The sequence below is a fragment of the Vicugna pacos genome, chromosome 32 (assembly GCF_048564905.1).
Source record: "Vicugna pacos chromosome 32, VicPac4, whole genome shotgun sequence".
NCBI classification, from domain to species: Eukaryota; Metazoa; Chordata; class Mammalia; order Artiodactyla; family Camelidae; genus Vicugna; species Vicugna pacos.
In genome coordinates, this window is record NC_133018.1 from 15,813,664 (window position 1) to 15,825,698 (window position 12,035).

The window sequence follows — 12,035 nt, forward strand, 5'->3', positions numbered from 1 at the left end:
ATTAGTAAGCAAAGCCTTACTTTTCTTTCGGTGTAGCACTTTAGGCCTTTGACAAAGTGAGTTTGCTACCACATTTAATTTTTCTTCCCTTTACAGCTCTGACCAGTAATTCTGACAGAGGTTTGTTTCACATTGTGACCAAGGAAACAGCCCAGAAAAACTTGCGTCACTGGCCCAGAGGGGCGTGCTCCGTCAGACAGGACGCTTGGATCACGAGCCTTCTAAGAACCAGGAGGAAGGAAGTCATTCATAAAGGAGGCAGATGCTGAACTACAACTTCGGTTTCCTCTGGCAATTCTGATTACAGGAATGTGGTTTGTTCTTACACCACAGAGGGGATGGTTTTCTCTTTAAAACTTGACTGTCAGAAGCTCCCTACCTTTGAGTCAGGACAGAGCAGGGAGGTGGCTAATTTGACCCCCGCATCCTCCACACCTGCTGAGATCACAGGCCTGGCTGCATGCCTCTTGAGACCCGATCTCAGGACAGAGAAGGCTGTAGATATCTATGAGACTTCCAAGGGCAGGAGAGACGCCAGGAATCAGAGTGCTGCCTGTGCTTTCGAAGACAGCTGCAAGCCTTGCCTTGTTCCTGAGGCAGGAAGCTTTGTGTTTAGTGGATGTTTGGAGATTTTTAAAAATCTGCTTATAGCAAGATTAAATCAAAGCCTTTATTAAACATTCCTCCTTCAAACCACCTGCAACTCGCAAACTGCCAGGGTTGTGCAAGTGTCATTGTCACCTGAAGGGTCAGAAAAAGTGGGGCCACGCAATGCTGAAAAGCCACGCCAGACACGCACACCAGGCAGACCTCCACGGTTCTGTGCCCCTTCAGGATCTAGGCAAAGGTTGGCAGCACTGGCTCCGGAACCAGAGCTCAAGCACAGGAGACCAGGAACCAGAAGTCTGAGCCTCCCTGTTCCAGACCCAGCCATGCAGAGCGGGAAGAGCAGCCCCTGGCTACCACCGGGCGAGGCTCCCACCTATGTATGTTCTTCTCTTCTCCAAAGGAAAGGGTGAGAGATGGAGGAGGCAATTTTCAGTTGTGTGTGGGTTTGATTTAAGGCTTTGGCTGTGGTCTGCTGATATATTAAAATACTTTCTGGGAATGCCATCTCCCCATCGGAACAAACGTATTTTCAAAAATGAAAACATTGAACAAAGAGGTGGAGCTGAAATGCTGATGCGGAGCCCAGTGGACAGGCCAGGCTTCTCAGGTCAGGATGGTGTCGTCCACCTGCTCCGTGGAGTCGGCCTGGCTGGCCAGCTTCTTCAAGGACCTCCGGTTGCACTCATTCAGCACCTCCAAGCTGGCCACATCCAGGATCTTGCAAAGAGACTGTGGGGAAGATGGAAATGAGGAGACGGAGTCAGAAAATATGGCTACAGATTTCTCCAAAGACAAAAATGAATGTTAACGCAGAACTAGAACCACTGAGGTGGAGTCCAGCAAAATAAAAGAATCAGATGGATCCAGGGAAAGCAAGACAGCCACTCTTCACGCTTTTCACATCACGAGGGAGAGGGGCTTAGAGCATTCAGTAATTTAAAGGTTGCTCAGGGGCTTGGGGAATGAGTGACAGGGCTCTGGGCCTCAATGGGCAGCCCTGTGGGATCTATTATAGGTTTGGGTGCTGTGTGAGATTTTATTTAATGAAAAGGGCTCTGCTGCTAAAAGAAGTCTGAACACCTCAGGAACAGAGGAATGTGTTTCCAGGCACCAGACCATCCCCCGATCACCATCTGCACATCAACACTCGCATACGGGGTGGCGGAGGAGAATGCGATGGTTAAATCCTGTCGTGCAGAAGGCCTGAAAGGCAAATACCCACAGCACGCCTGGGGAGGCACTCCAGTCCCAGGCTCCCACCTGAAACACCTCTTCTCCCTGCCTCATCTTCAGGAGGTTGACGATCGCCTGGTCGCTGTAGGCTCTTACGACGGTGTTCTTATCCTTAGTGTTGTCAAGAAGAGCCTTCAGGATGGGCTTGATGGCCTGGGGGTCCAGGGCAGGCAGCGGGTCCTTGTTTGCCCACCAGATCATCTTCTCAGCCACCAGCCTGATGTCACTGGATGGGTTCTGCAGACACTACGAAGAGGAACACAGGCTTTTAGTCAGGCACATCCAGCGTGTTTCTTAAAGCAGCCCAGACTTCTGCCTTGACTCTCCATCATGGAAACTCATCCCACTGCTCCCCTCTGATGCCTTCCCTCCCGTAGGAGTGATTTAGACCATCTCTTTCTTCCACCTCATCTCACATTGCTTTCCCCTTTGCTCACCACTCTCGGCCCCTCATAGGCTTTCAACTTCCTCCAACACAATACTCCCCTTCCTGCCTCAGGTCTGTGCCCTGGCAGGTCCCAAGACCTGAGGCGTGCCTGCCCCAGATCCTTACTTGGTCGGTTCCTGCTCATCCTTCAGGGCTCAGCTCAAAAGTTAGCCTTCAGACGTTCCCTGACAGCCCCATCTAAATTAGGGCCCTCCCTTGGGCTTTCTGTGTACCTTCAGCTCCAGAGATGCTCTCTGCCCTGTTCACTACTACACCTTCAGGATCTAGCCCAGCTGGGCGCACAGTGGGTCCTCAGTAATAAGTGCTGGTAACAGCTGCATGCAGGGTGATGCACACAGGCTCGATCTGATCGGGGCCCTGTAAACTCTCGGCAGGTTCTAAGTGTCTGCAGGGCCAGGGCAGTCAGCCTTGGGAACCTCACCACTCAAAGTGAGGTCTGCATACCATCAGCACTGAAATCGCCCGGGAGCTGGTTACAAAGGAAGAGTCTCAGGCTTTGTCTCATCTCTTAAAATGCAGATTCTGGTTCTGACTTGTGTGCACATCAACATTTGAAGAGCACACTTTATTACACAGGATTCTGGGTTTCCTAATTGGGCCTTGCAGCCCCCACAAGAGCCACACTAGTAAGTGCCACGTCAGCTAAAGGGAGGCAGGGAAGAGAAGATTTACTGAGATTTGAACCCAGGTCTGTCCCAGATGTTACAAAATTGGGGTGCCTAGTGGGATGGTATAGCTCAAGTGGTAGAGCATATGCTTAGCATGCATGAGGTCCTGGGTTCAGTCTCCAATACCTCCTTTTAAAAAAATAAAAATAAATAAATAAACCTAATTACCACCTCCCACCAAAAAAAAAAAAAACAAAAAAAACGGGGGTGCCTAGAAAGAATGCCTAGGATAGAGGTTCTTAACTAGACTGGGGGTCCCAAGTCTATTTGAGATTCTGACAAAAAGTTGGGCACTCTTCCAGAGAAAAACTCCCACAGAACTATTCTGCATTCCAGCCCCAAGGGCTCAGAGACCCCGCAGGCCATCCATGGAGAGCTCCTAGAACACAGAGGGCACACTGTCCATGTTCTTTGGTCACAGGCCCTTCTCACAAGCCAGGCTGCCCCACTCACCTTAACGAACAGGCTGGAGAGTTTGGCTGGCAGCTGACCTCCTCCTGTCTCGATGTGATGCTTCATCAGGAAACCCATGCCCCGGACCCCGCTCACGGCGACAGGGATCTGTGGAGAGAGAGCAAGCTAGATGGAGTGGCCTCTGGCTCCTTCCTCAGAGCAGCCAGGCCATGCGTCATCCTCTCCCCCAGGGATCTCCGGGAGCCCGGCTCTTCACCACCAGCGCCAGCCTCGCCCCTGGCCCATTCACATCCAAGACCCCTCGACAGCTCTCACGTGGAATGTGGAGGGCCTGCCCTGGCTGTGAGGCAAATGAACAAAGCCTGAGTCACTGGTTTCCAGGAACAGGGATCAGAGACTTTCTGACTTAGGAGGGGACCTCTAGATGCTCCAGCCCGAACTCCTCATTGTTTACATCATGAAACTGGGGCCCAGGGAGATCAAGTACTGTTCCAAGGGCACAGTAAGTTTCTGGCAAAGGTAAAATTCGAACCCAGGCCTCTGACCACCCAGTCTGGGGCTCCCCCTGTGCTGTGTCAGCAAGGCTGTGACTAGAGGATGGGGGGTGCCGATCTGGCTGCCCCAAAAGCCTTACCCTGTCTGCCATGGCATTGCTGAGGATCACGTCCTGAACTTCACTGCTGTATTTGCCTGCACAGAGTCTGCTGGGAGCCACGTTCACAGCCACGGAGAGAGCCAGGCTCCGCCCGTGCCGAACCATCCAGTCAACGCCGGACACATCCGCTGGGTGGAAAGACACAACTGGGGTCAACCTGTACCTCACAGCACAACCCACCACCCACAAAGCCCGCCTCCCCCAGCGCAGATTCGTTTGCTGACTCAAGGCCTGGCGGGAACCCAAGTCCACACTGCACACAGACCTCCCTGCCCGCAGTGGACTGAGCAGCGGTCTCTCACTAACTGCTTCTGATCGTGGCTATGTTCTTGGAGCAGAGACACTCGGGGCACAGGGCCCCTAGAAAGTCCATTTTGTTTTAACAGCTGGATTCCCAAGGAGAGGGGAGTCCAGCTGCCAGAAGACCCTCTGAGGGGAAGGGGAGACAGAAAGGTCCCGAAAGGGAACCCCCTGGGCACAAGAGGCCTACCCAGCAAGCACTGCTGAAGAACAGCGCTGAGCTCCTCTTCTGTCAGGAAGGCACACAGTTCCCCCAGGCAGCCGGCTGAGGAGATGCGAGTGTTGTCCTGATGAGCAGAAAAGGCAGTGGAAGGGGGTATGAGCCACACACCGGCTCTGCAGGAACCAGGGCAGGAAGAAGGTGGACCCTAAATCCAGTCCTCCCTCCAGGCACTCGGCGCCCACCGCCGGAGTGGGACTGCCACTCACTGCAGCTGCCACTCGGTGCGGAGTTAAAAATTACACACCCAGCACTTAACTTAATTATAGAAAACTCCAGTGTGTGTGCATATGGTAATCATCATCATAATAGCAATAATAACCGTATTTACATAGCACCTTTTTTCTTACAAGTCTGAATGCTTCACATTTATTATCTCAGTTACTATCAACAGCCCTGTGAGGCACAGAGGGGTGCGGCGGGGAGGGGGGCTCCCGCCCACAGTCTCCGGGAAGTCAGCTAGAGAACCACTCAGAGCTCCTTCCCACCAGGGACCTCTCATGGGTCCACTCGTGTCCAGAGACTCCCTGCTCTCTCTCTACTCTGTCTGTGTCCTGAGGCCACCGACACTATGTGGGTTTGTTCTAGGAAGTCAAACTGAACCTCTAATCAACTCAAGGCAATAGGTAAAGGCTGAGTATTTTCTGTCCAAACTGAAGCCACACATACAAGCAGCTCCTTGCTGCTCTCCTCGCCAGCTAACATGGGACACCGTGCAGCAGACCTTAGGTCACGTGCTACAGTATTAAGAGAGTGCTGACTTGACTTGCCTCCCCCAAAACAAACCAAACAACCAAACAGGACCTCAAAGGCCAGTGGGGAGGCTAATACCAGGCTGGCATCCTGAAGTGCCATCCTCCATCCAGCAGAAGTTCTGAGGGAGAGAGGTCAGCCAGTAGTTTGGGTCTCTGAGCTCCAAGCCCAGGTGCCAAGCAAGGGTAAAGTTGGCTTTCTCTGACATGACACCCACTCTCTAACAGGATCTATTTTAAGCTCCATTGTGGTGAAATGCAAATTGGCTTAAATACTAACTTTTGCTTGCACTGTGCATGGTCCTATAAAAACCCTGACAGCCAGAGACCAAAAGAAGTTAGAGTCTCCCATGTGTGTCCCCAGAGAAGGGCGGGGCTTCAGTCGGAGAGCCGTGATGACCAGCCCCATGTGGACAGACAAGGTGTAACACCACGTGAACCCAAAGGCCTCTCTCCAGAGACTAGCCTCACAGATGTAAATCTGGCCACACAACAGAGGGCTGTCTGTCAAAGCAGAAAGAGAAAATTCTTATCCAGAGACTCAACCCCTGCTGGACCCACCACAGTGCTGGGCAGCCAATGGGTACTTCACAAATGTTCCAGGCCCGGTCAGGAAGGGCTACACTAAAGGCAGTGGAACAGAACCAGGAGCCACAGGGCTCAGGATCTGGTTGTGACTCTGCCACTTGCTAAGGTGTGGCCCTAGGAGAGTCTCACCCTCTGAAACGGGGCTAAGCCCTCCCACCTGGACAGACACCAGGCACTGCTGCCTGAGGGCTGTGACCATGCTTTTATCCACCTCTGGGATAGGCTGTTCACAGCTCAGCAAATGTTTCCTGAACCCATAAACAAATCTCTTCATTTTACAACCAGGGGACTGAGGGGCAGAGAGGGAAAGTGACTTGTAGCAAATCAACGAAAGACCTGAGACTTTAAAAACCTTACTTTCCTCATCTATAAAATCATCGCTTACATCTGTCATATCATTGACGTGAGCACCATGTGCCTTGTCTCCTCACTACCATGTGTGTGGTGAATGCCAGGGTGATATGAACCCTGGGAGCGATTATCACTACAAGTTTTTCTAACATGAAGCAGAGATGCCAACAAGGAAAGAGAAGGGAAACCAGCCGGGCCCAGCAGCCCTGCGTCCACCTGGTGCCGCACCTCGTCATGTCCCAGCATGTTCAGCAGGAGAGAGACGATGTTTTTCCGGATGACCATGTCCACTTTGGCCCCTGCTCCCTGAATCACGAACCTCAGGGCCTGCAGCATGGTGTCCCTACAGAACCAAGGCACCCAACTTAAAACCCGCTCTCCTTCCCCACTGCTCCCACCGCACAGGCAGGCCCGGGGCTGTTCAGCAGCTGCTCAGCCCCTCCTGGACCCCTCCTGGCCACAGCTCTCCCCTGCCGGCACCTCACCTGACACCCGGGTCCTCCACGACACGGATTCCGTTCAGCAGCTCTGTGAAGAGAGGATCCACCTTGACGTGGATGGAAATGAGCTTCCCCAGCGCATCGGCGGCCTTCAGGCGCACGCCCCGGTTAGAGTCCTGCAGGGCTTTGGTGAAAGTGGTCTGCAGCTGGGGCAGGAAGGGCTTCAGGGCAATCCCAACCTGTGTGAGAAACCCACGCCCAGAGGGCCAGCTGTGGAGGAGCCCAAGGCCACGTGCATCGCAGGCACGGAAGCAAACCATCACAAATCCCCGTGAGCTGCCCGGGCTCCCACACACAGGCCAGGAACAGACATCCCGCAAGAGAGGGGAGCCCAGCACAGAGAGGTTATGCTCAGCCACCTCCCACTTTCAGTGTCCTTGGCTGCACTATGTGGGGGAGGAGGAGGAGGAAGGTGGGGGGATGACGACCACCCCCCCACCAAAGGGAGCCGTTGACTGGGCTTGGCTTAGTAGAGCCTTGTCCACACAGACAAGTAACTTGAAACCCCATCTCCAAATACATTAAAGAGCGGGTCAGCAGACCTGTGGAGGAACATTCTAATGCCAAGACAGGGAAACAGACTAGGTGCGTCAGGACAGGTACCATCTACTGAGCATTTGACCTTTAGCCTTCAGAACAATCCTATGAAACAAATGGCCTCCGAAGGTCATCCTGGTAACACATGCGCACCCCTCACTAACAATCCAGGCTAATCTCTGCCCGCTATGGAAAAGCAGGCACACTTGTGACAAAATACAGATGGGTCGAGGACGAAACATTTACATAATTGCTAAATGGGAAAATCAAAGTAGCTGTTTGGAGGTTCAATATCAATAAAGGTCTGGAGACACTGGTGTCAGGGGGCTTGCAGGTTGTTGGGAGGCGCACCACGCAGCGAAGCTGGTAAACCTGCAGTGGGAACCACCTGCCCATGGGTGACATCTGACTCACAGCCTGAGGGACCAGTTTCACGAGGAAAGGGCTCCATTTGTGTGTAGAATTTTAAAAAAAATCACAGGAAAAAACAGCACAGTATGTAAGAATGATACTTAAAAAAAAGACTCAAGTTTCTACAAGAATGAGGCTGAGGCTCACAACCCCATTTTTCAGCTGGAATGTTCCTCCCCCCGTCTTCCTCCCAAAAGGAAAAAGCTACAAATCTTACGCTTGTTTTTGCTTCCAAACCTCAAGTAAGAATTTTTTTTTTAACAACAACAAATCTCGGCTGTTTATCCTTTTTTAAAATCTAGAAGGCTTAATTATTGCCCTGTACCATAAAACCCCAAAAATGGTTAACATGTACGATCTTTGCTTCTGACACTTTGGGCAAAAACTGAAGTTACCATAGCTGCTCTCACACTTCCTTTCCATTCTCTCCTCGGGATCTTTTCATCTCCCTTTTTGAGGTGGTCATAAAGAAAAGAAATGTATTTGAAATAAGGTTTTAATTGTATTTACGTGGCCCTGGATTCTGCCCATTGAACCACTTCTAAATAATAGCAATTACCGTGTACTGAGTGCTTAGGACGTGTCAGGCATCACGCCCGGGTTGTCTCACCTGAGCCCCACGTCACACCCGCCGAGAGGCAGGCAGCCTTAATACTGTCAAATCATAGGTGAGGAAACAGAGGCTGCAGGACTTTCCCAAGGTCATACCAACCACACAGCTACCAAGTGCTGGACCTGGAACTGACCATGTGTAGTGTGAATCTGGAGTCCAAGGTCTTAGCTCCCTCTTCTCTGCTGATTCCCCATCACAAGCTGTCACTCTGCTGCCACACAACACCGCGTGGCAGTCTCGGGCACACAGATCTGTTCTCTAAGGTCCAAATGGACCGAGAGAGTGAACTCGCCAGTCGCTCACCTTGGCCAGCAAGAGGCTGAGAGTCTCAAGCAGAGCCGCCTTCACATTCCAGCTGAACCGGTCCCCCAGGATGCGAATCAGAGGGCCAGTGATGTTGACCACGGAGGGCCTCAGGGCGTCAGCTGAGGTCAGGCGGATCACCAAGCCTAAAGCTTTGGCTGCCTCTTCTTTCTGTTCTGGGCTGCCAGTCAGGACACCTTCCCGCAACACTGGAAGGATGGAGGTCACCCCCTGACAAGACAACCACACCTGAGAGTCAAATCTCAAAGGTTCAGGCCCAGGTGACTCCCACCCAGAGAAGGTGCTTGTCAGCCCTCCTCTCCTCAAGTCTGTGAGATGGACTCAGGCTGCCAGAGCTGCAGCCCAAGAGGGTGCCGGTCGGGGAACATCCTTCACAGTGATGAGACGAGCAGTCCGAACGGGCCCACCACACAGAGGCAGATGCGCTGCTGTCACCTGCTCTGCCTGAGGTGGCCTCCACTGCTTACCGGAGGCAGTGACCCCGTCCCCACTGGGCCACCACGGGGAAGAAACTTGCTGTCTGTGAAGGTGTGGAACAGCCAGACAAATCTGCAGCTGCTCCCGCTGCTACCCCACAGACCTGGGACCCAGGGGAGGTGGAGGCGGCTGCACCCCATGAGGCCCTGGCTCACCTTCTTTGGGAGGCAGAACCCTGGCACGTGCTCGCCTTTGCTCTCATTCCCTATGAGCCGGATTTCTTTGTGCAGTTCCTCAATTAGGGCCAGCTGGTTGCCAGCATCCAGTTTCTGTGGGAAGCCAGGAAAAAGAAGAGAGCATGGCCGAGTTCTAAGTACTGCCCTCTCAAGGCTGCTTCAAAGTCATGTAGCAGGATGGAGGTGTGGGTGAGAGGAGAGACAAGACTGGCTGTGGATCAGCTGAAGCTGAAGCTGAAGCTGGGGGACAGTACCTGGGGGGTTAAGAGTCTGGTCGTATAAGCATCTGGAAATGTCTATAATCAGAAGCTGGCTGTGGCAGTCCCCTCACCTTGGTGATGGCATTCAGGGCATCCCAGCTCTCCTCCAGAACCACAGGGCTGGAGTCGTTGAAGAGGCGGATCAGGCCCGAGACCAGGCTTCGCAGGTGGCTGGTGTAGTCCGCCTTTGAGCGGGAACAGTAGATGTTGAGGATGATGGCTGCAGCCTGCCTCATGCCCACCTCAGGGCTGCGGGTGGCTTCCAACAGGTCCTCGATGATGATCCGGTGCCCCGTGTCATCCTCTACTGAGAGGATCACAGCCTGACAGTTGGCCATCTCCTAAAATCATAGGGGATAGCTGGGCTGAGCATGGCTCCTCTGGGTCAGAACTGGATGGTGCTAGAGAGCCAATGGGAGCGACAGTGACACTCACCAGCTGCTCGTCCGGAGTCCCCAGCTTCTCCTTCAGGGCCAACATGACTGCTGGGAGGATCACACCAAGATGACGGGTCAGGGCGTCGCCTGCCACAGATGAAAGGAAAGCCAGCACCCGGGTATTGACAGGTGGGGTCGTCAGCTGCAGAACAATGAACATCAATAGTGGGTGCTGCCCCATGCTGGGAAACCCCACCCCACTGCAAGAGTCACTGCTCCCCCAGCACCTGAGTTCAGAGCTGATCTTCACACAGGCACGGGAACAGTGATGCTGTTGTGGCCTCTGGGCCAGAGGGCGTCGCCACGCGATGGGACATACCTTGGGCACGAGGTAGGGCAGCACCACACGGCTCTTGATGGCCATCACTTGCTTCAGACCGTCCAAGGCAAATTCTGACACCTCCTCGTCATCCTGCAGACGGGCATTGTGGACAGCGCTCAGGAACTGGCTCCCGTCCCCACCTCTGCTGTCTGGACCACCCACGCCAACTTCCTTCTCCACTTTCCTCCCTCCCTCTGCACCCACACGGACTGATTGTTGAAGGAGAAGCACAGAGCCAAATCCATCTTGTGCACCCACTCCCTCTGGAGCCCACACTGCAGCTGTATTGGCAGAATAAGCCCCCTGCGGTTTCCCTCTGCAGAGACAGTAAAAGCCAAACTGGTAGGTGTGAGGCAGAGCCACTCACTAGCTGCTTCAGTAAAAACGGGAGAATGTCCTCCAGGGCCTGGTGGCCGATGGTGGAGTGCAGCTGCTCAAAGGTCTTGGCCGCCGCCTCTCTGACCTCCTCCAGTGGGTCACACAAAGCCTTCCTCGCCGTGGGCACGAGGGACTCGGAGAAATACAGCACCTGCAACAGCACACGTGCATGCACGGTAGCCAACACGGCAGAGGCAGGGAAGGAGCGGAAATCAGCAGAGTGGTGGAGGGGAGCGGGCGGTGAGGCCCTCTGGCCCAGCCAGGCCACCGCTGCTCCCTCGGCTCGACTGTTGCTATAACTTAGCTGATTTCTGTGAAAATGTGCAAGTGCGAAAATGGGGAGCAGCTGTGTGATCAACCCCCGAGGAACCTTCACCCAGACTTAATAACAGACAGCCTGGGTTTTTCAGGCGAGTCCTCCATATACTCTAATCTCCTTCAGGAGCTCCAAGCTCCTTCTCAGAGTGAGGCCCCGCCTGACGTAGCCTCCAGTCCCCAGACTCTTCCTTTCACTTATCCTCTTGGGAAACTCCAAGTCCTTCTTCAACTCTCAGCTCAAATACTTGCTCTCCTATGAAGTCTTTGGGTCTAAAGTGGGGCCAATGACAGCTCCATTCCCTCTGTGACCAATTCCAAAGCAAAGCTCGCTATGAATCTAAGGACAGGTTATATGGTGCCCTCGCCACTGGGAACTATTCAATGAATCACAGCTCTATTTGGTGACAGAATATATTCTTTGACAAATGAAAATAGAAAACCCCAAGTGTAACACAAATACTGATACAGACGAGGACGTTCAGGCTCAGCAACTGGCTCTGTGCTTGTATCTCTGACTCAGCAGCTCCTTCGCTGCTTTGGTGATTTCATTCCAATCGACAGCCCTATGCACACGCTCAACTCGCTCCCCAGGACTGCTCTGAGGATCCATTACCTCAGAAAGTACAGTCAGCAAAAAGGTTGCTACTACGGAAACAGTATCATTGCCAGAGACAATGTGTTTCCACCCACTGGGTACTTACCCACCTCGACTCCACTCCTTCTAAGAATAAGCCTCGCCCCCTCCTGCTCCCCGCCACCCTCCACAATTCACACACTCATGCCTCCTTTCTCCACTCAGCGCACCACACCTGTTAACTGAACTGATATGCAGACACAAAAGGATTAATCTGGAGCAACCTCAGGAGGGGGAAAGAAAGACCACCTCCCAACTCCAAAGGCCACTCCAGGCCTCTAAATCGCTTAGGTATTAGCCTGCAAAAAACTGATGGGAAAAGCTGAGAAGGAGACTCCAGTGCACTGTTGCCCCGCCAGCGTCCACTGGAGTGAGGTTCAAGTCCGCATGGAGGTTCAAGTCTCTAGTAG

The 12,035-nt window shown here is 53.1% G+C and overlaps 1 protein-coding gene across 1 annotated transcript in view; it reads right to left on the reverse strand.

The window, feature by feature from the left end:
• Positions 1-656: 656 nt before the first annotated feature.
• The window catches only part of GCN1 (GCN1 activator of EIF2AK4), a 52,489-nt gene continuing 41,110 nt past the window's right edge, over positions 657-12,035 (reverse strand). Inside the window, exons 46-58 of the mRNA XM_072953616.1 lie at positions 10,663-10,824; positions 10,293-10,385; positions 9,972-10,115; positions 9,608-9,877; positions 9,256-9,369; positions 8,603-8,833; positions 6,724-6,917; positions 6,467-6,581; positions 4,518-4,614; positions 4,007-4,155; positions 3,412-3,519; positions 1,870-2,088; positions 657-1,338 (exon numbers count right to left, since the gene is read on the reverse strand). Coding sequence (XP_072809717.1) covers positions 1,213-1,338; positions 1,870-2,088; positions 3,412-3,519; positions 4,007-4,155; positions 4,518-4,614; positions 6,467-6,581; positions 6,724-6,917; positions 8,603-8,833; positions 9,256-9,369; positions 9,608-9,877; positions 9,972-10,115; positions 10,293-10,385; positions 10,663-10,824 — 2,022 coding nt within the window. The 3' untranslated portion in view covers positions 657-1,212. The remainder of the gene's footprint in view (positions 1,339-1,869; positions 2,089-3,411; positions 3,520-4,006; positions 4,156-4,517; positions 4,615-6,466; positions 6,582-6,723; positions 6,918-8,602; positions 8,834-9,255; positions 9,370-9,607; positions 9,878-9,971; positions 10,116-10,292; positions 10,386-10,662; positions 10,825-12,035) is intronic.